This window comes from Pelodiscus sinensis, chromosome 10 (genome assembly GCF_049634645.1).
Source record: "Pelodiscus sinensis isolate JC-2024 chromosome 10, ASM4963464v1, whole genome shotgun sequence".
Classification (NCBI taxonomy): domain Eukaryota; kingdom Metazoa; phylum Chordata; order Testudines; family Trionychidae; genus Pelodiscus; species Pelodiscus sinensis.
Window position 1 is genome coordinate 35,983,817 of NC_134720.1, and position 24,171 is coordinate 36,007,987.

The window sequence follows — 24,171 nt, forward strand, 5'->3', positions numbered from 1 at the left end:
AATTAGATTCAGCTTAATCTAAGATGATATACGGGGAATGTTCATCATTTTGCAACAGCTCATTACATTTTTTTACTAGCATTCAAGAAATGAATTCTCCAAGACCTGTAAATTAGTGCATTCAATTTCAGTGAAAGAGCATCCATTGAGTTTGCCCTTTTACTGCTCCTCAACACATATATGCTGTTGGATGCTGAAATGCCCCCTTGCCATATGTAATGGCCAAACCAGACAGTCTTGGTTTCTGTTATTTCCACTTCAATTCATCTGATGAAGCTCATGATACACTATATATATATATATATATATATATATAGTCTCTAAGGTGCTACAGGACTACGCATGTTTTTAAAGTTATAAACTAACATAGCTACCCCTCTGAGACGTTTTGAAGTATTCCGTTATCCTTTAGCTTGAGAACATAAGAACAGCCATACTGGGTTAGACCAATGGTCCATCTAGCTTAGTATCCTATCTTTTGACATTGGCTAATGCCAGGTGGATCAGAGAGAATGAACAGAACAAAGTAATTATCAAGTGATTTATTTCCATTCTAAGCTTCTGGCAAACAGTGGCTAGGGACTCTTCAGAGCATAATTTTACATCCCTACCCATCCTGGCTATTAGCCACTCATGGACCTATCCTCCATGAACATATCTAGTTCTTTTTTGAATCCTGTAACAGTCTTGGGCTTCATAACATTTTCTGGCAAAGAGTTCCACAGGTTAACTGTGTGTTGCATAAAGAAATACTTCCTTTGTTTGTTTTACATCTGCTATTAACTGCATTTGGGCATCCCTAATTCTTGCAATATGAGGAGTAAATAAATACGTCCTTATTTACTTGTCTCCATGCCAATCATACCCTCTTCTTAGTCATCTCTTTTCCAAGATGGAAAGTCCCAGTCATATTAACCTCTCCTCATATGGAAGCTTTTTCACAAGTACTTTCAGCACTGGTAATAGTACACAGTAAAATATATGATCATAGCTTATCCACACAGCTATTTGGATTTGTGCATGTGTTTATACATGCATATGTATTAAAACAATGAGAAACTTCTCCCTTGATATAATGAACATGAGCAAAATAAGCAAGTATTCCTCTTTAAGAAGCTCATATGATGAAATACTGCACAACATTTTATCTCTTCATCTATGCCCAGAATTAGTCACTGTCACATGTCTTGCCATTCTATGAAATTGGGTAGGTAATTGTTTAAAGCATCTATGGTACTATAATAATGATCGTTCTAGCACTGGGTTCCTGTTCTGCTGTGTGGTTTCAAAACAATGGGAAACAATTACTTCTGTCTCCCTAACATCCCCATAGTTGATTTTACAAGGCCTGTAAGAACTATGAAAATAGAATGTTTTGCTGTTTTGGGATACAGTAGTGAGCAAGCATTTGTAAACAAATGATGCACCCCAGAGGCAAGTTGTGGCAAGAAACTGTGGCTTGGTATCACAAAAATTACCATGTTGCTTTTGAATAAATATAATTTATTTCCCATCTCAAGTAAGGTCCCACTATCATCCATCCCACTTTTTCACAGAGATCCAGGTATAATGAGAAAAAGGAAGAGGGGTCTTTTACCCCTGCTTAGCCAAGAGGGACAAGGCCGCAATCTATCCTACTGATTTTAGTGGCAATATTCAAGGAGTAGTGAAGCATTTAGTGTGAGTAACAACAGCAAACTCTGTCCTTTTAGAAATAACCACACAAAGAGCCAGACTTTAAGACCTCGTCACTCTGAGGGAAGTAGTTCCATTAATTTTAGTGTAGTCAGAATGTTCAATGAGTGTAAGGATGACAGAGTCCTGCAGTTTGAGGAAGGAGCTAAGCTTATGGGGTGGGGACCCTCAGCAATATTTCTTATGACTCAATTGCAGGCTAAAAATTACATTGCATTGAAAATCCTCATTAACCATACTGAGTGTTGAGCAAATTAGCCAAATAAAATATCTTTAATATCTTGACTAAGCTGGATGAACAGCACTTTCTGGAAGAAATGGTTTTGTTGTTCTCTCTTTCTTCCATTTGGACAGACGGGCACTCTTAATTAGCTGGAGAGCTGAAGAGGAGCACCAGGCATGTTTATGCTGTTCCAGTCCTTCAAAATGTAACTAGCTATGTGAGGCACTAGATCATTTCAGAGAATGGCAGGAAGAGTTTGTCGCATTAGTCAGGCAAATGTATCCAGATGTCTCACATAATTTCTAAAGGCCATGATGCATGATATTTATACCTATTTTCACTTTCTAGTCACAACACAACAACTGCTAGGCTAATAACAATTCCGGGCTGCTGTGTGATTCCCAGAGGGAGTGCAAACCAGTGAAAGCACACATTTGTGTATGTGGTATAACACTTCCAAGTGTTTTTCTTAGGCTGGAGGTCAAAGTTAAACTGACATTTACCTACCCAATTGAAAAGAGATGCAGACTTGGCCCTAGTCTACACTGGGGTGTTATTTTGAAATAACCCCCCTTAAGTCAAATATATAAGTGGAGCATTCACACTACCATGCCCTTTATTTTTAAATAATGGACCGCTTATTTAGAAATCAGTACTCCTGCTTTCCTCAGGGAATAATGCTAATTTCAAAATAGTTATTTCTAAATAGTGTTAATGTGGCCACTCAGATGACGCTATTTTGAAATAACTACTCCCCAGAGTAATCTGAACAAATTACTCCCAAGTGCTTCCGGAGGTTCTATGTCGAGGTAGTTCATTCACATTAACAGAACTACCTCGGACTAATTTTGAGGCTTCCCCGAAGTGGGGACATGCTGTTTCGATTTTGTAAAATTGGAAGTTAAGTCTAATTTAGTTATTTCAAAACGATTTCCTAATTTAGACATGCCCTTGGTGTTAAGCCTTGGTTCAATCTCCCCAAACCCAGAAACAATTTGTCCTATCTCCTGATTTACTGAAATCCAGCTATCAGTTTTCACACTATTCATTGTCAAGTGGGCACTGGTGAGAGCCAGAAATCTGACAGCCCAAACGTTCCTCAGCCTGAGGAGCAATACTGCTCAATGTCAGAAAAAATATTTCTGGAAACTCTGTTTCATGGCAGTACAAACAGATGCTGAAGGACACTTCAAATATTTGGGAAAATAAACACAAAAATATTCTAGAACCTCTAATTATTGTGTAAAATTTTCATTCAAGAAGAAGGGTCTGCTGAAATGCAAGAGTCTTTCACGACATGAATAAAGAGATTACATTTAATGTCAATATCATTACCAATTGGGGCTACCTATGAGTGATTCAGTATAATGAGTTTACTTTCCAGATTTTTTAAATTCGGTCAGCTAATCAGCATATTTTCCCAAGTCAACTAATGCTTGACCACTTATGGGCTCATTGGGCAAATTATTTGTACTGGGCCAAAATATTTTATATTAAAATGCCCTCTTCAGGCTCTCCTTTATTTAAGTAACTCTGAGAGAAAAGACAAGATGACAGAAACATTTTGCTACCTGGTCTATTATCCAAAGTTTCTGAGTGTGCTATTTAGAATTACAAGACTGTGGGAACCAACACTCCTGAATGAATAAAATGGCAACGTGATACACTATCACTCATGAATACACAGATTACATTTGGTCTCAATATCATTTCCAACTGGGGCGACTAGCATGAGAGTCGGCATCCTGAGTTCATTCTCCAGATTTTTATAATTAAAACACTTCTTTGGAACATTTCCCGCCCCCCCCCCCCACACACATCAGCTAATCAAATGATCTCATGGGCTCCCAATGTAAATGCATTATGCCTAATGGTTTATTGAAAAATATTCTCTTTGGGTCTTTGATTCTCACAAGGCTAGAATAAAAGACAAGATAACAGAAGTATTACACTATCCTGTCTCTGATTATGAATGGTGCTGTAAGGAATAATGAAACTACGGGAAGCACCACTTCGAAAGGTGGTAACTCCATTGGTGTCATTATCACCATGTGGAATATTTAGTGATGATAGGAAAAGATTCAGTATTGCTATTCTTAAAAATCCAGTTCCCTTGCACCCTTTCGCTCTTCGGACTCCTTCCAAGCAACAAGCCACAATCTGACTCCAAGTTCCTATAGCATTAGGCACATGTATAATGCAGTGGTTTTTAAAGGTATTGATCTACTTTTTTAATCTAATTTAATTTGATCTCTGTAAGCAGCAATTTCTGAAATTTTGCCTTGTTCCTTAAGTGGAAGATGGCACAAAAAGCCCAGCCCTCTTAGGTCTTGCTTCTGTAACCTTTACATTGAGTATGTCTTAGATGAGTATTCACATTGAATTGAGTAGGAAAACCATGTGAGTATTATTTAACATGAGTTGGAAGGGCAGAATGAGACCCTTTGCTACTGTCTATATTAAAGGGGTATGTTATGGAATGTTTATTTTTATTGTTGTTGTCCATCTCCCTCCCCACAAAATAGAGTTTGTGGGGCCATTGCCCTATCATAAGGAAATTACAGAATAACTGAGAAAGGAATATTAAAAACAAACATTATTTCTTCTGCTGATCCCTGGAGAAATCTGTGTGTGAGCCAGCTACTCTCATTTCAGCTCCCAAAAAAACTGGAGAAGGACTTGTACACACTATCACTTACACATGCTAAATAAGGCTCAGGATATTCCTTCCAGATTCTTACTTGATGACACCAGTGACGTGTATAAATGCTGAAGTAATAAATTATTGTGCTATGCACTGTTCCATAGAAGTAATATTCTGCTGTGTCCATTTTTGTCTGATTCTATGGTACTCTACAACATTCTTATAATGTACAATAAAACACATGAGTTCTTGTGGGTGAATTGCCTGGGCTTCATTTATCCAGTCCTGTCACACATTAAATGTCCTCAAGACTGGTTTTCAAAATGTTGGGACTAAACTTGTTGGGACTAAAACAAATTACAGTAAACTTCGATAATCTGGTACCTTTAGGACCCAGGGGGTGCCGGATTATCAGATATGATGGAGTACCGGAAGGGGGGGGGCTATTAGGAGTCTGGCGTGGGGGTGGGGGTCAGCGGGAAACTGCTCAGCGTGGGAGAGGGAGGTGCTGCGGAACCAACCTGGCAGCACCCCAGCTGCTCTTCCCTCAGATTTCCCAAGTCTGCCACCAGTAAGCAATGGCTGACTTGGGGAAGCCGGGAGCAGAGCAGCTGGGGTGCTGCTGGGTTGGTCCTGCAGCGCCGCCCCTCACATGAGCGGCTCTGCGGGACCAACCCAGCAGCACTCCAGCTGCTCTGCCCCTGGCTTCCCCAAGTCAGCTGCTGGTCAGTTTCAGCGGCAGCGGACTTGGGGAAGCTGGGGGCAAAGCAGCTGGGGTGCTCTGCCCCAGGGCTTCCCCAAGTCCACCGCTGCTGAAACTGACCAGCGGCGGACTTGGGGAAGCCAGAGGCAAAGCAGCTCCAGTTGTCCAGCTGGCCGGAGCACTTCCAGGTTCCAGTTGGTGCCGGACTATCAGGAGTCCCGGACCACTGGATGCCGGACAATTGGAGTTTTACTGTATGTTTTACTGTAAGTTTTACTTTCTTGAGGAAAGTTAGTATATTCTGCCAAGTACAAACCTCCCTTAATGGCCAACTAATTACTTAAACAGATTGAATCTCGGGTGTAATCTTGAATTAAACAAAACTCTGCTCTTTTTTATATTTATATTGGTTTAGAAAAAGATGCTTAAGGCCCAATATGCTCCAGGCCTTCATATAGCCCAGCTGGCAGAACCTCTATCTTCATGAGCTCCGAACACAGTCCCATATTTACCAATCCCCACTCTGCAACCCTTACCACAAGCCCTTAACTCAGGAACTCCTTGGAGTGTCTAGGATAGGAAAGGCCTAAAACTGTGGAGGTGTACGGAAAACTAAGATTTACATGGATGAATTGATGAAATAACAACAACAACAAAAATAGAGGGCATACATGAGAATATGGAAGAGATAACTTCAGTTTAGAAAAGCTTCAAACAGAGGTATCCCTAGGAGAATCAGGGTGACTTCATCAGTCTCTTCACTCTGCCTCCGCTGCCCCCCAGTCTTGAAATTGACTGGTACGGTGGCCCTGGAAGTGAGTTATTCACTTCTGCCCCTGCCCCTGCATGCCCCTGGCTTCAAATAAACATCCCTGGCTTCAAATAAACATCTAATCTTATGAGACTGAGTTTCCACACATTTTGAGGTTTGCTCATCTCTCTTTTAACAGACACTCATAGTTCACAATTATGCTAAGGAGGCCTCAATGTGAAGGACAGTTAACAGGGACTGTCTAAAACAAATAGTCACGCATGTATTTCAGATGATACTTATGAATATCTGCTAGTAAAGAAGCAACTGATTTTTCATCCTGTTTCTTCTTCCTTCCTTTTAACCTAAAGGCAGTTGATACTATTATTTAAGATGGAATTTGAGGTCTGATCCAATTTCTTCTGATATAAAGACATATTAGGGGCTGATGCCCTTATCTTCAGTGAAATTTTTATTAGGCCCCTAATGCCGTAGGCTGTGTCTAGACTGGCAAGTTTTTCTGCTTTTGCGGAAAAACTTGCCAGTTGTCTACACTGGCCGCTTGAATTTCTGCAAGAACACTGACTTCCTACTGTCTGAAATCAGTGCTTCTTGCGGAAATACTATGCTGCTCCCGTTCATGCAAAAGTCCCTTTTGCACAAAGCTTTTGCACAAAAGGGCCAATGTAGACAGCTCAGATTTGTTTTGCTCAAAATGCCCCGATCGCGAAAATGGTGATTGGGGCTTTTTTGCGCAAAAGCGCATCTAGATTGGCATGGACCCTTTTCCGCTAAAAGTGCTTTTGCGGAACAGTGTCCATGCCAATCTAGATGCTCTTTTCTGCAAATGCTTTTAACGGAAAAGTTTTCAATTAAAAGCATTTGCGGAAAATCATGCCAGTCTAGACGTAGCCCTAGTGTATCGTTGTATAGACACCTAACTTCTTCACTTGTAGATAGAGTTTACAGTACTGATATAACAACTTGTCTGAGAGGCTAGACTCTTGATAAGTGCATTCATTAAATATGTGGCTCCCACTGACCCTATGTGTTTTGTAGACCTGAAAGCCCTTTCATGTGGTACTAATTGTAGCTTTCACGGATACCTTTCAATTTGATTTTTTACACTCCTACTTGCTATTAGAAATCAGTGATGATCGTCTTTTCCTAGAGTCTAGATGTCATAAGAGCTTAGAGAAGAATCCATTTTTAGCTTTCTTTGGAAAGGACAGCAGAGATAATATGCTATGACTTTACTAATTTCTGTATAATCCTTTTAATGTTCTAATGATTTCTGTCATGTTTTGGTCTTGTACTCAATATCATGTTACAGCCATAATAACCTTTGAAGTACTGTGATTCCAGGAAGTTTGTCTTTAGGCTTCTACCTTACCAAATCACAACCAACACAGGCACATTTGTTAGGCTTCAGTATTCAAAACAACAGCGTATTTGAATAGCAGTTCCAGCCCCCAAAAGGATCTCTTTGTTACAAGCTGGAGACAAGAGACCTTGGAATTTTGCACTACTGTGATGTAACCACAGACAGTCTGTGAATGGCTTAGGCTGTGGCCTAGGGGCAGATGCACAAAAACCATGAGGGCTGAATCATTTGGGAGAGAAGACTGTAACAGCTTCTAATTTCATGCCTGCACTGAAATAGAGTTTTGTTTGTGCAATAAACTGTGATCATGAACTGACTGAATTTAGACATCAGACTTCCAGATTCGTGGCCCCCAAAACAACTGCCCCCACAAATAATGCAGCTAGATTGCATTTTCATTCTTAATTGGCTGCACCTGTAGCTGACAGGAACCAAACTGCAGGCACAAAATTAGACACCAGATTGAGGTTCCTTTGCCAATTTGGCCCTAGACTCATAGCTATCTCTCTATCATTCCTCACTGCCACTTCTCTGACACAGATCACTTTCTATGGAAATCATTCTTTTGTTTTTGTGAGATAATTGAAATGTGCAGGTTTTTGTTCCTCAGGGTTTCAGTTAAAATTATAGGATTATCTAGAAAAATAACAGAGTTTGCAGAAAGTATGGTCTTTAGTTTCACTAAACCATAACTTTCCTACAGCAGCACATTTACACAAGAAAGAGTATTGTTGCTATTTAGTGTGAACATCTACCTGGATTCAGTGTTAATCAAGGGTAAAATCCTAATTTTATAAACACTGATCTTCTGCCACAGACACAGCTTAAGTTCTAAAATGTTATTGTACAATGTTTAATTCAAAAGAGACAAACTATAGACCATAATTTCTGCAAACTCTATTATTTTTCTAGATAATCCTATAATTTTAACTGAAACTCTGAGAAACAAAAACCTGCACATTTCAATTCATAGATGTTAAGACTAAATAGCAACAAAATTCTTCCTTGTGTAAATGTGCTGCTGTAGGAAAGTTATGGTTTAGTGAAACTAAGTACTAATATTTGACCCATGTAGCTCCTTGTTACATCTTCAAAAGTATAATTGAAAACCTTAAGTAGGAACTATCTTAGACATACACTGCTCTTAATATAATCACAATTTGCACATGCACATAAGCAGGTATTTATGTAAATCCCATCCTTAGCAACCACAAAGGCTACAGCTAGACTCCAAGCCTCTTTCGAAAGAGGCTTTTTCGAAAGATACTTTTGAAAAAGCCTCTTTAAAAAACGAGCATCTAGACTACAACCAGTACTTTCGAAAAAGTAAGCTGCTTTTTCGAAAGAGAGCACCCAAGCAGTCTGGATGCTCTCTTTCGAAAAAGCACAGTTTGCATTACATAGTGCCTGTTTTCGAAAGAGCGCTTTTGAAAAAGGCGTTCTTCCTTGTAAAACGAGGTTTTCCACAGTTGAAAAAACTTCCACATGTTTTTGATTTACTTTCAAAACAACGCAGCAGCAGTCTAGATGCAAGGGAAGTTGTTTCGAAAAAAAGCCATTTTTTTCGAAAAAACCCCTGTAGTCTAGACACACCCAAATTGTGTGGAAAAGTGTTTCCCTCTGCCTTAGGGGGATCTTTTTCTTTCAGGCAAGTGGGGCACTCACAGCCCTTTGACTTTTCAAGGCTCTTTAATTTTTCCATGTAGGCAGTGTACTTTTGGATGGATTCTGAAGTCTTTCAAAGTAGTTCAGCATATTTACTACTTTCTATCTACCAGCAAGTTTTTATATAGCTCCCCTCATTTTGATATCTGAACACCTGAAACACATTTTTTATATAATCTTAGAGATGGGGAACAGAGGCACAGAGACAAAGTGATTTGCTCCAAGTCACACAAAGAACCCACAGTAGAGTCAAGATGGGAATCTATATCTCGTGAGTCTCAGTCTAATGTTTTATTCACAGAACCATCCTAATTAGGATGAGAACCTGTACCATATTTTGGTAGCTGAGACCATCATTTATACAGCACAGAGTGGCATAATTCAAGAAAAATCTTTTTACTGTAATTTTAATGTCTTGTCTGTAAGTTGATGTGAGAGTTAAGTATGATGTTTACATGGTTTTTTTAAGTGAAGCTCTGATTTGCTACTTGGAAGTGCGTGAACTTTTTCAGCAATGATTTGACCCATCTCGTGTCAAGAACAAAACTTCTTTTTTCCGAGTCTGTTTTTATGTACACATGGGAAGTAATGTGCACCTTTTATTTATGTTGGCAATGATATGAGGCCAATCTAAACAATTTGTAACCCTGTCCCATTAGAAACAAAATGGCTAAACTAAATATTCCTTTTTTCTATTTTGAAATTCTATGACAGCTTGTCAGTTTGCAAGCCAGAACTTTAAATGACTGCCAAACGTGTGTCTTCAGTTATTGGCTTCTTGCACAGTGTAATAGATCCAAATGTACCAAATAGCTAAACAGCAGTTCCCATTACTGCTGTTTAATATATGAATATGTGTGAACATTAGTAGTGATATTGAATGATGCCAAGTCATTTTAAAGACTCCTAAATAAAGTGAAGCCAAGAGTTTATAATAATGTATTTGTGAGGCATTTTTTGTTTGTGAATTATCTGTGAAGAAAGCATGAATTCCACAGATTTATTTATGGCTCCAAAATGAGTCAACGGAAAAAAAGACAGTATTAGGGATGTTCTATAGCAGGGATGTGGGGAGGAGAGGAGAGGTTAAGTTTTCCTTTTTGTGCTTCAGCACTTAATAAATATATTTATAAGGGCTTCCTCCTCCCAGCCTCTTTCTGCAATTATAAAATGGCTCCACTATGCCTCACATTGTCAGAATTCCTTTTCCCTAAATCCCATTTCTCTCCAATCTGTCTTTTTGACTTGACCAAAACCTTCCTACCTGACAAAGATGACTAGTGTCTTGCTCTTGCTAAATTATAGAGGTGATTCTTTTTTCTTACTATCTTTAATCTATCTGCTGCTTGCAACACCTCTGATCCCTCTCTTCTTCCAGCTCCTTTTTCCTCTTGACTTTGGTGATATTGTATGGTCTAGTTCTTGGTGACTTAATGTGTGTCTTCTCATCCTCTTTTCTGCTGCTGTCTCTTGGTATCACATGTAACTCTTTCTTCTGTCTCCTCTTTACTGTATAATCCCTCTTATATCAACCTATTGACTCCAAAAGTTTCAACCATATTTTGAAGATGATTGAACTGTCACGCTCCTTTTCTGTCCAATCTCACAACTCCTGCAGTCTCTCAGATAACTCCTTCAGTAGGTCCTTGTCTTTCCTTCTAACTCTTCTTCACTTCCACGTTTCTCAGTCCAAATAGACAGCTCCACATCTCTGAGGCTTAGAGAGTCTCATCCTTTAATCCCTATTCTCCTTCTGCTCCCACAACTTATATATAAATGTCAATCATGGGTAGGCAAAAAATAGGCCTGCCAAACCTATCAAAACGGGCCTGCCACCATTGCATGGCCCAGTGGTAGCCTTGGGTAGACTCCCAGCCTGACACACCCTACATATTGCTCAAAGCAGCCATCCGTGGGGGAGGAGCATGTGCATGCCATGCCATGGGGTGGAGGTTGCACATTATCCCCACCATGAGCACAATCTTGTAGTTCCCATTGGCTGGAAACCAGTCAATGGGAGCTGCAAGATTGAGCTGGCAGTGAGGGCATCATGTGGAGCCTCTGCCAAAGGGCACACAGAATGTTGAGATGTACATGGCCCCTGCAGTTTCTTGGAGCAGGATATGGGGGTGCTGTTTGGGAGCCACCTACAGTTCCAGCTAGAGCCTGCACTTGATACCCCACCAGCCTTCTGCACCCCCACTCCTATATCCATACTGCCTCCCAGACCATGCACCTCAATCTCCTGCCCCGTGTCACCTCCTATTACTGCCCTAGGTCATCACCCAAGCCCCTGCACATATGGCACAGGTCACAACCACCTTACAGATGCTGCACCCCTTCCTCCAGGTCAGAATCCTCTCCTGCACCCATATCTTCTCCTGGACCCTATGCCCCAATCCTCTGTTCCATGTCACAACCCAAACTCCTACATCCTAATCCCACAACACATGTTCCTTTTTGCACCCATCCACCATCCAAGACTCCACACCTCCTCCATTAATATCACAGAAGAGTGCGGCCCTTGACCACATACCAAATTCTTGGAGTGCCCCTCCCCCAGAAAAATTATTGACCACCCTGATCTAGATTTAATATTTCTTCCTATATAATTGTGTCTGGACTCTTGATGACCTTAGACCTTAGTCCATTCTGTGCTTTTCAGCACATTGGTCTACCTACATTCTCCATGCTTGTTTATCAGCTGACATGTGACCTAAGTCCTTCCATTTCAAATTACATTTTTCTATGTTGTTGATAATCATACACTTCTAATTAATCCTAGATCTACCCTTCTTTCTTGTTCTAGCTGGCTTCCAGCAGGATTTTCTGGCTTCTAACTGGACTCTGCATGCCACTTCTGTTTTTGGTCTCACTGTTCTGAAACTGTCACACTATATTTATAGGGAGTAAATTGACAAAAAATTACCAATATTTATCATATGTCCACCATAGGAATATCAGGGGAAGACTGTACTATCCAAGTAAGAGTCTTCTAAGCTTTAACAATCAAAACCACCCAGGTTCCCCTAAAACTTAGGGTTGAATATTTCAAAGGCTCATTTTTGTTATTGTTATTGTTGTTATTTTAAGTTGTAAAATATTTGTTTAATCAGTTGTAAAGACAATGAGATAAACTATGAAAGTTTCTTTTAACAGGAGACATTTCTGACAAAGCCTTAAAAATTATCCTTATATATTCTACCACTTTCTTGAGCTTCCATCTCATCTGATTTGCCTTTGTCCTCTCAATTTCCCTTCACTCATGAGTAGAAAAATACACTGAATAAACATAATGAACAAAGGAATGCAAAAGGCATAACCTAGAAAAAACTGATTTGGGATGCCATATAACTTTTCCTTAAGTCTCATCTTAGTAGGAGGTAGCAGAGCATTCTGCTCACTGTGATTGATACTAGTTAGTGTCATTCATTTACCTCCAAAAGCTTTCTGAAGAGCAGCAAAAGTGGTGAAGAAAAATGAGAGTAACAAATGTGTCTGTCATCATGGATCTCACTTAAAATAGAGCATACAATTTCAGATAAAGTCCACCAAAAATTCATCCAGATTGATTATGTCTTCATGTTGGAACACAGAAGGATGTACAGAGCCCGATATTCAGCTCCCAGTTTTTCAACAAGTATTAGTCTATTGACTGGCTCTTCATCAAGCACAGTTTGGCTGAATCCACTCTGCTGAGCTCTAGTAGGTGCAGGTCTAAGAGGGGTAGCCATTCAAGTCTCAGGCTGCCTGAGACCTGGTTTAGACCTAACGTAGGTCCAGCTTCAAATGGTCCCAACATAACAATAGCAACAGAAAAAACATGAGTCAGCATAAGTGAAAGACTATTTAAAACAAAAATTAATTAATGACGAGTTTGCTCTGGAGCCACCCTCTTGGAGCCACCCTCTTCCACAATCTTTTCAGATGTTTTATTTCTTTACAAAGAAGAAACAAAACCTCTTTCTCTTTCCTACCCTGGAGAGATATTTTTAGGGAAAACCAAAAGCAATGCTGTCTTCTTCTTGCTCAAAGTTTTGTAGAAAGTGTATCCCCCAAAATGAAGCTTATGAAACTAGAAATGCTCCAAGTGAATTACAGTTTTTGAAAAACATGAAAGAACCAGATCCAATACTACAAAGTTCCATCTAACACAATAGGAAAAAGCTGCAGGTGATAGTGAACATAACTAGAAAATAGGTAAGGCTTTGACTTCCACTCATGGGAATCTTATTGACAGTTTAGTAATATTTACCTTTCTCTGCCCTTTAAAGAGCATTAGTTGTGAGCCGGGTGCTAATGACATATTGTTCAACAGAGGCCACTCCTAAGTATCTGCACTTTCTGCTTCAATAAAAAGAATTCAATTTGAAAGCAAAAAGGTCGTTGGAAAATACAACTGTTCACCTGTCAATAAACTTCAGATGAAAGAACATCAGAGATACAATAAAAGGCACATAGTTATTGAAAGACAAACACACTCAAGTCACATCATAAAGGCCAATAATTCTCTGGGTTTTCCAAGGAAACAAAACTGCTGAATATTAGAATGTGGCTCTGGTAGACAGAGTGTATGTCAGACCATGTTATCTTTATTCATCACCAACATTTCCTTGTGCACTGTTACTCAGGTCCATCCTCTAAGTCATAGCTTTCCAAAGAGATTTATTAGGGTAAGTTTCTGGTCTCTCCTTGCTCAAGGGGTTAGACAGCCATAGCATCCTTACAAAGGTGGTCTGATGTAATGCGCTTGCATAGACCTAAAATAGGTAGAATGATTCAGGGAGTACTGAGGGAATGGATTGTACCAAATAGCATTGCTTAGCCCAGGATTTTTTTTTCTTGACATAAAGTATCATGCACATTCTCCTCAGAGATCATATGTTAATATGTGGCAATTATTTGGTGTCCTGCCAATGCAACTGGCCACATCCCAGGAGGGTGAGTCTCTATGCAGCATTCCAGCCTGTTATGTGATTTATTGCTCAGGTTTGTGTACTGCCTGGATTCTCCAGGTGAAGGAAAAGACCTACTAAACCAGGGGACTGGGGCGCTTACTTGGTATAGCTAGGGCTCTGCATGGCCCTGCACTTGCAAGCACTGTCCCACCCCCACACTCCCAGTGCCTGGGAATCCCAGCCAATGGGAGCAGTGGGGGAAAAGGCTACAACCCCTGTACTAGCTTCCCTACACAGCCATTCCCCCAGCTTGGGAGGAGAGGGAACAGCAATACACTTCCTTCTTGCTGACAGCCAGAACCAACCATACAGAAGCTTTAATACTGACTCCCTGCTGATTCCCCCTGCAGTGGGGCAGTGGAGACCGAAGCCTCAAGGGTCAGACTAAGATAAACAGGGGGATGTATCTCGCCCATGGGCTGTAGGTCCCCCATCCTTGTTCTAAATGCTCAGCCTACTCCTAGCATACTATACAGACAGAATTTTGCCCTTAATCTGCATGTAGAGCACCTAAGGAAGCATGTCCAGAGCAGTGATCACAACAACAGAACAACATTTGCATCAGCTAAATCACATAGTTGGCAGAGAGTTATTGTTCGATTAAACAATCCAGCTGTAACATTCAGTATCGTCCTGGTATGAGAGAGTTAATCTCAAATTGTATCCTGCTCTCCATCCATTCCTACAATCACCACTGATGTGGCTGTGTAGTAGGAAAAAAGAAAATATAGTATCAGAGTTAATCTAACACAAGAGAAAAGAGGCTACTTGGTTGCAAGCTAGACTTTGGCCTTAACTCTTTTGTATAAAGAATGGTGGCTTCTGTCCGAACTATCATAATAATACATCAGAAGTTGTAAGAAATCTTTTTCAATGTGTGAGAATTTAGAAATGTATTCAGATTACGTGGAATCTGTTCAATGATGGATGTATTTAGAATCTCTAGCAACATAGCAAATATTTTCAAAATAACTCTTATTTTAGCAAAACTGGGCTAACAAGAAGGCTTTATGATTTTATTTGGATTAGCCTCAGGCTCGGATTTGAGGATGAGGTTGAAGGTCAAATCAGAGTGCAGGTCTGGTTTGCATTTGTAAGCATGGAAGTCGTGTAAAGGAGGTTTTGTCCCCAAATGGAAGACATTGAAGTAAATCAGCTGATAGCATGTAATTTCTATTCTCTTGAGTCAAGCTAGTGCTGAAAAATACAGAGCCCTGGGTCAACACTGAAAATGATGAACATCTGATGTTCTTGATCCAAGTTTCAATGGAGGAAAGTTCACGCTCCCTATTGGGCACCAATAGCTGATTTTCTTGTCAGACTCATAAGAGGGACCATGGACTGAATAGCTCTCTCACAGTTAGTGATGTCCTTTCAGATCAGGGTTGAGGCACACTGATATACACTGCTGAGAAGTCTTCACTACAGTTGCTCAGATTACATTTGTTGATAAACAGAGCAGTCCAGTCTCCAGGGCAGGCAATCCTGTGCCACTCACAAGCATGAAAGGCAAAACTGGGTGTCTAAAGACCAGTGCCTCAATCTATAATTTACATCCTAAAATCAGTCCATTTCTTTAGAGTCCTAAGTAGGAATTTTGCTGTGTAACTTTACGCATCCAATTTAGATTATTTTAGCCAAAATATTCTAACAAGTTTTTTTTCTGGATCTGAAGGTCTTATTATATAGTACTGTTTTCTGCAGTCTAATTAAAATGCAGACTATCCTAATTCCTGAGAGCGTCTCCTGTCAAATTGGATATTTATGACTGACACTTTCTTTTTATGGAGATTGGATTACACCAGATAAAAGTCCCTACCAATATGGAAGACTGAAGCAAGTGCCTTCTGTAAATTGTTCTTGGTCTTCATTGTATTGGAAAACTTCAGTTTGGTTGACAGCCCTATTTTATTTAGCAAACAAAAGAATCAAGGATGTATAGATCATTTTGAAAGAATCATTTGTCTTTTTTATAACAACTCTTTTTTTTCTGGTTTTGCATGACATCAGGTATTAAGAATGGACAAGAGTGCCTTTAAGGTCATTGAACCTGCCTGTTTTAATGTGAACACCCTAAATCCCAGAACTCATGTCTGGAAGAAAAATATAGGGCCAAAGCGCAAACTCAAAGAGAACCCCTGAGGAACGTGTAGTTACTGGCCCCAGCACTGAAGGGGCACACTGTCCTTTATGAGGTAAGTTGAGCCACCTTGAAATTACTTCCAAGTGGAAAGTCATTGACAGAAAAAAAAACAACTTTAAGCTTTTGCTGAGTTTTTCATATCTCTTTTCATATACAGGCTTCTGTTTCCTCCCTCATGCTTTGGTATTAGTGCACATTAGAATTTTAGGTCAAACGCCCTCAGTAATAACTGTGCTGTATAATCTTTTCGATTTTCATCTCTTTTGCCCAGTTTTCTTCTCTGGTACTGCAAACATCAATAGCAAAGGAAAGTGATTCTCCTAGATTCTTATATTTTTATCACACCGGAATTTACTATGCACAATATGTCGAACGCAAGGATCTTATGCAAGGATTATGAATCTGGAGTGCATGTTCACACATGCCAAGAAGAGGGGAGACATACTCCACACCAAATAACTTGTATAATCAATTTGATCTACTTATTCCAAACTATAGGCAATGTACATTGGTTACATTGTCCTTGTTTATTAGGATAACCACATGTAATGAGTTAACTCAGTAGAAAACATACTAATGTGATTGTTTTGCTGTGGATTAGAATTGCATAGATGTATTATCTACCGTAAATAGTCATGTTTTCAATACTTGTGGTAGGAGCAGATAGTGAGTATGTGCTGTTTGCTGTGGAAACCACTTGAAATACTATCTACCAGCTAATCTAATTATAGTCCAAATGATAATCAGACAAGATGACAGGACTATTGGCTGACACTCTTTCACAAATTTAAACTTGCACACACAAACCTTACATTGTCTAATTTTAGCTTGCACTTTGCCCTTATCTCTGTAACTTCATTTTACCAGGCAGATATTCAATAACAGGAAACTATGTATTATACTTCTGAAACCACGCGAATCCCCCAAAGCATACATCTCAGTATTGCTCTGCAAAATCTCTATGAAAGGAGAAGCTCATTTTAAAAACAAATAATTATTTCAATGTAAATGGAAACTTCTAAACTTCTAGACTTTTAAATATAGTTGTAGTGGCTCCTGATTTGTCATAATCTGCAATATTCCTGCAGAATGGGTTGGTAAAGGCTGAAGAAACTAGTGGAGATTCCTAATTCAGTCCATTGTCTTAATTCCCATTAAAAGCTCTGATCTCCACTGATTTCAGTGCTATGGATACAGGATCCATCCTAAATGCCACAGAACGATTGCCAGGTTTTAGCTAACCTGACTCTACAGGATACAGAGCAGGAATTAATTAAAAAAAATAATGCATAAATGACAGTAAAGCATCAAATGCATTCCTTTTCTAAAATGCATGTCAATGATAAAAATTACTTAATGCTAGGACATTTTGTTGACTAAAATGCATGAAGAGAACTGCCATTAATACTAATGCTAATGAAAATAGTTCTTAGATTAAAATAATTTTAGTAATACAAAAATTAGATTAAAATACTATTTATTTGAAGGGTTTATTTATCTATATTGCATGCTAGAATTCAAAGAGATGGCAAATATGCAGTATCTACATTTCTTTTATAATGTTCATGAAATACAGTCAAGAAAGCCTTTATCCATGCCAGCTAAAGCAATAAATTGGTTAAATGAAGTATTTTTCCCATGCATCAAGCCAAACAATTACATCTCTCAAAGTCAAAATCTGTTAAAAGAATGATGCATTTAGACAGACTGTTAATTCACCTCAATATGCAATGTAAAATGAATACAAGAGTAGGTCTATTAAAATATCTCACAAAATCAATTTTTATCATTCTTATCATTTCTGAAATAATGCAGTTCTCTTAAATACCTTATAAAGACACAAGCAAGAAGATAGGTCCCTGATACAAAGTATAGATATCCATCTTAGAACAAAGAACATACACCATGCTTACAGGAAGCTATCATGGGAAGCAGAGACTCTGACAAGGACCTGGGGTTAACTAAATGTAAGTGCCCAGTGTGATGCTATGACCAAAAGGGCTAATGTGATTCATGACTAATAAACAATTCACAAAGGATGTTGCTAAATAGTCAAGAGTTCAGAGAAGAGCCATGAGAATGATTAAAGCAGGCACAGGTAACCTACAGCCTCCAGGCTGGATCTAGCCCGTCTTTCTTGAGTCTAGCCGGCAGCAAGTCTTTGATACTCAGCACTCCCTTGCAGGGCTGGAGCACAAACTCTAGCTTCTTTTGCTTCTCAGTTGGGATCCAGGTCAGTGTGTGGTCCCTGACAGATTCTTCTGTGGGTCAGTGTCCCCTAGCCAAAAAAAGTCTCCCCAGCCCTAGATTAAAATATTCTGGAAATAAGCAATATTGTGAAAAACTCCTGTTTAGTTTTACAAAGAGAAGGTTGAGAGTATGAGGGACTAGGTATTTAAACGGAAAATAGAAAACAGATAGTAAAAGCTTCTTTAATTTACTAGAAAAAGGTAAAACAAGACCTCATGGCTGGAAACTGAAGTTAGACAACTGTAGACAAGAAATAAGGGACACATTTTTAGAAGTGAGAGTAATTTACTAATGGAACAACTTACCAAGGATTGTGATGAATCCTCCCTCACTGGCAATTTTAAATCAAGATTGGATTTTTTTTCTCTACATTATATGTGATTGCTCAAAGTCAAATTAATTCTATGAAGTACTATGACATCTGCTATATAGACAATCAGACTAGATGATCACAATGGTCCATGTTGGCCTTGTAAGCTATGAATGAAAAATGACTAGGATATGATCCAAAGTTGAAGGCAATGGGAATCTTTTCTTTGACTTCAGTGTATTTTATATCAGGGCATAACTGAATTTAAGGAAATAGCCATTTCAGAAGGTGGTTACAGTGAGGATACAAAAATATAGATCAAGTGATTCTTTTAATGTGACAATAAGTTTAAATACTGAAAACATTTACATGGATGCAATTTTCTATTTACAGTATAGATTTTGTTTCCATAGTAGAGATGGGTAAAGTAACCATAAGGCAGAGTTTCAGTTCTTAATGTACCACAAGACTGGGATAACACACAGGGCAGGGAAGAGGACAGCAGCCACTGGGGTAAAAAATGGGGCCAGAGGACTGATGCCTGCAACAGGGGTCTCTTCCCTTTCCCACCCCTGAGTGACCAGCACTGGCAGGGTAAGTGGAGTAAGGCAGCCCCAGCTGCTTTGCTCTCTCGGCCGTGCTGCTCTGGAGGTGATGTGAGCAGGGCAGCGGATCTCTGCTGCCAGTGCTGGACTGCTGGTCCTGCTATCCCTCCAGGCTGCCTCAGCTGGGGAGAAAGGCAGGGCAGGGGCAGAGCAAGGGTGGGGAAGAGGCAGGGAGAGGAAGGGCAGGGCAGAGCAGAGAAGGAAGGGGTGGAGCAACGGCAGGAAGGGACAGAGCAGTGGTAGGACCTGGGCCACAGGGGAATTGTTCAGGCCCTTCCCTGGACTAAGGGATATCATGGCTGAAAGCCTCCCAGTTCCCCCACATGAGTCATCTCTCTGGTTTTCAAACTTTTTAGGCTGCATACTCCTTTCAAATAATGCACTTTACTGCATATACTCATCTGAGATAGGATCACAATATACCTAAGAAAACAGAAAAAAGGAAGGTATGTAAGAAATAACATGCATTGTATGTGATTACAGAATTTTTCTCTCATACCCCTGATGAGAGTTCACATATTCTAGGGGTATACATTAATGGAACTGGAGAGGGAGTTTGTAGGAGGGAGTTCTACTATTGCCACTATGGTTTGGATGGACCACGTTGACTGTGCCAATGCTTTTCCTGTCTCCTCCACTTGCACCTGTATCCACACTGACAACCTAACTATTGATGCTTCCACTCAGATGGTGCCATTTTGCAGAAATTGTTGCTTGCCTTTCCCACTTCCAGAAATACGTACTGGTGGGAACCATTTAATGTGGAAGGTGCCTGCTGGTGGAATGTTCTCCCCTAAAAAAGAGGAAAAACTGTGAACTCCCAAGGCTCAGAGGTTTGCATATGGTAGTAGTGGTTGGAGACCCCACCCTTCTGAGGGTGACAGAGGCATCCATTGGTCCCCTTACATGACATCCCAGGAGATATGCTGCCTGACAGAGGCCCATATCTAGAGCTACATCTAGACTGCATCCTTCTGTCGACAGAGGGGTGCAAATAAAGCACATCAAAATTGTTTACAGGATCTGTAGTTTACAGGATCTGTCAAAAAAGGGTTTATTTTCGACAGATCCACATCTAGACTGCCATTTTTTTCGAAAAAGCTCCGTTTAAAAAAAAAAGCGGTGGCCATGTTTATGTTAATGAAGTGCAGAATATTTAAATCCCTGCTTCATTAGCAATTTCTATGTGCCTAATCTACATCTCTCTGCCGTCAGAGAGGTGTAGTCTAGACACAGTTAGGATTTCATGGAGAGATTTTCAAGAATCATCCAGCCCTCTGACTACTACCCCATTCTGCTTATCTATATGGGCATTAATGATACTATGAGGTATAATGCTGAGACAATAAAAAGGGATACAGGAGTTGAGAGTTCAGGTGAAGGAGTTTGGAGCAGAGATGGTATTCTCTTCCATCCTTACAATCAAAAGTAGTGGCCCAGGCAGAGAGAGATGCATCCTTGAGGTAAATGTCTGGCTACAAAGATGGAGTCACCTATAGGGCTTTGCTTTCCTTGACCATGGGATGCTGTTCCAAGAACAGCAGAGGTGGGGTCCATCTATCAAGGCAGTGGAGACAGTATTTGGATAAAGACTAGCTAACCTAGTGAGGAGGGCTTTAAACTAGGTTTGATGGGGGTAGGTGACCAAAACCCAAAAAACATGGCCTGAGGGATGGGTGAGAAATTAGTGAGGTTAGCATGGACTGTAATAGCAGGAATAAAGCAGAGACAAGACAGAACTGGGGGATGGGATGCAAAATTAAATCAGTATCTTAGTCATCTGTGTACTAATGCAAGAAGTAGGGGAATTTGAAATGCTAGTAAATAAACAGGGCTATGACATATTTGGCATCACAGAGAAATGGTGGGATAACATGCATGACTGATAGGGACTTCAACTATCAAGACATCTGTTGGGAGAAATAACACAGCAAGGAACAAATTATCCAGCATGTTCTTATAATGTACCGGAGAAAATATTTTATTTGAGAGCATGGAGAAAACTACCATGGGGTGGAGGTGAGAAAGGCTATTATAGATTTAATTTTAATAAATGGGGGGATCTGGCTGAAAAACTGAAAGTGAATGGCAGTTTGAGTGAATGTGATTGTGATAGAGTTCATGATTCTAAGAAATGGAGGAGGAAGAACAGCAAATAAAGACAAGGGACTTCAAGATGACAGATTTTAGCAAACTCATGAAGATGGTAGGTAAGATCCTAGGTATAGAGATTCTACCACCTATTTAAATATCCCCCACGGCATTTGCATTAACATGGCTGCCGCTTTTTTCCGGCTTGGGGATAAGCCGGAGAAAAGCGCCAGTCTAGACGTGATTCTCCGGAAAATAAGCCCTTTTCCGCGGATTTTGCTATTCCGATGTGTCTAATCTGCATCCCTTTTCCGGAAAAGGGGTGCGGTGTAGACACAACCACAGTGTAACAAGAAAACATTCTACGAATATATTAGAAGCAAGAGGAAGACCAAGGAGATACCTGTTACTCAGTAAAGAGGGGAAAATAATAACACAAAATGTAGAAATATCAGAGTTGTGTAATTACTTTTTTGTTTTGTTGTTAACCAATAAGGTTAATAGCTATTGTATCTCTAACAGAGTGAATGCCATTGAAAAAGAGGCAGGATCAAAGACTTAACTAAGGAAAGAACAAGTTAAAAATTACTTAGACAAGTTAGAGGTCTTCAAGTCCCCAGAGTCCAATAAAATGCATCCTAGAATACTCAAGGAGCTGATAGAGGAGGTATCTGTGCCTTTATCTATCATCTTTGAAAAATCATGGAAGACAACAAAGACTGAAGAAGACTGGAAAAGAGCAAACATAGTGCCCATCTATAAAAAGGTAAATGGGGACAACACAGGAATTACAGCTCAATCAGTTTAACTTTTGTGCAAGGAGGGTTAATGGAGCAAATAATTAAAGGATCCATTTGCAAACATTTAGAAGATAATGTGATAAGTAATAGTCAGCATGGATTTGTCACAAACAAATCATTTCAAACCAACTTGATAGTTTCCCTTGATAAGTTAATAAGCCTTCTAGATAAGGGGAAAATGGTAGATGTAGTATATCTAAACATTTGAAACAGCTTCACCTGACCTTCTTATCAATAAACTAATGAAATACAATGTAGATGGGACTACTATGAGGTGGGTGCACAACTGGTTGGAAAACAGTTCCCAGGGAGTAATCATCAATTGTTCACATCATGCTGGAAGGGCATGATGAGTGGGGTTGTACCCCTGATAAGTCTGGGGATCAGTTCTGTTCGATATTTGTATCAATGATTTAGATAATGGTATACCAAGCTGAGAGGGGTTTCAAGTGCTTTAGAGTGTTTTATTATAATTATAATTCAAAATGATCTGGACAAACTGGAGAAATGGTCTGAAGTAAATAGGATGAAATACCATAAGCACAAATGCAAAGTACTCTACCTAGGAATGAACAACCAGTTTCACACTTACTAAATGGAAAATCTCTGTTTGCGAAAGAATACTACATAAAGGGATCTAGGGACAATAGTGGAAGACAAGCTAAACATGGATCTAAATGTAACACTGTGTTTAAAAAAGTAAAATTAATTCTGGAAAGTATTAACAGAAGAGTTGTAAGCAAGACCAAGAAGTAATACTTCCACTCTTCTCTGTCCTGAATAGGCCTCAGCTGGAGTTCTGTGTCCAAAACTGGAAAAGTTGAGGAGAAATTGGAATAGATGCAGAGAAGAACAAAAAATGATCAGAGGTCTAGAAAACACGACCTATGAAGGAAAATAGGAAGAACTGGGTCTGTTTAGTTTGGAAAAGAAAAGACTAAGAGGGGGACACGATAACAGCTTTCATGTACTTAAAAGGATGAGGGAGAAAAACTATTCATCTTAGATCCTTATGACAGGAGAAGTAGTAATGGTCTTAAATTGCAGCAAGGGATGTTTAGTATGGACATTAGGAAAAAGATTCCTAACTTTTAGGTTGGTTAAAGACTGGAATAAATTGCTTTAGGAGGTTATGGAATCTCCATCATTGGAAATTTTTAAGAGCGGATCAGACAAACACTTGTCAGGGATGGTCTAAACAGTACTTGGGTCTTGCCATGAGTGCCAGGGATTGATGACCTTTTGAGGTTCCTTCCACTTCTATGATACTATATCCCAGTTTAATAATCATTGCACTAGAGTTATAACATTAAGACTTAATCTGTATGGCTATCTTTAGTATAAATGTGTTGAAACCTAAAGGATATTTCTGCGGTGATGATACAGGTCTCACACAGATCCACTAACAGAGAAACCTGTCCCCCACCATATAGGGATAATAGGTATTATATTCATTATTCACTATTCAGTCCATATTCTGAAACATAACGGCTGTGTCTACATTGGCCCCTATATCTCCCGCGGAATTTGTATTTTCATGGCTGCCGCTTTTTTCCAGCTTGTAGATAAGCCGGAGAAAAGCGCCAGTCTGGACGCGATCCTCCAGAAAATAAGCTCTTTTCCAGAGGATTTCTTATTCCTACTTGAAAAGAGCTTATTTTCCAGAGGATCGCGTCCAGACTGGCGCTTTTCTCCGGCTTATCTACAAGCCGGAAAAAAGTGGCAGCCATGAAAATGTAAATGCTGCGGGGGATATTTAAATCCCCCGTGTATTTGCCTATTCCAAAGTGCTACATTAGCATCCCTATTACGGAATAGGGGCCAATGTAGACACAGCATGTGGATTGACTGGTTGAGGGTTTTGGATTCCATCCCTTAAGTCCCACTTAGTGGCTCACATAACATTTTGTTCTTTGAGTTTTGTGGTGAATTTCAACTTTAGGGTGAGC

The 24,171-nt window shown here is 39.7% G+C and overlaps 1 protein-coding gene across 3 annotated transcripts in view; it reads right to left on the reverse strand.

Moving 5' to 3' along the window:
* Positions 1-24,171, reverse strand: part of BCHE (butyrylcholinesterase) — a 43,182-nt gene that overhangs the window by 13,225 nt on the left and 5,786 nt on the right. Inside the window, exon 3 of one of the 3 annotated variants that reach the window (XM_075937875.1) lies at positions 17,651-19,754. The exons of the other annotated variants lie outside the window; for them this stretch is intronic. Within the exon in view, the coding sequence (XP_075793990.1) occupies positions 19,625-19,754 (130 nt within the window). The 3' untranslated portion in view covers positions 17,651-19,624. Of the gene's footprint in view, positions 1-17,650; positions 19,755-24,171 lie in introns of those variants that run through there. 3 annotated transcript variants of the gene reach the window in all.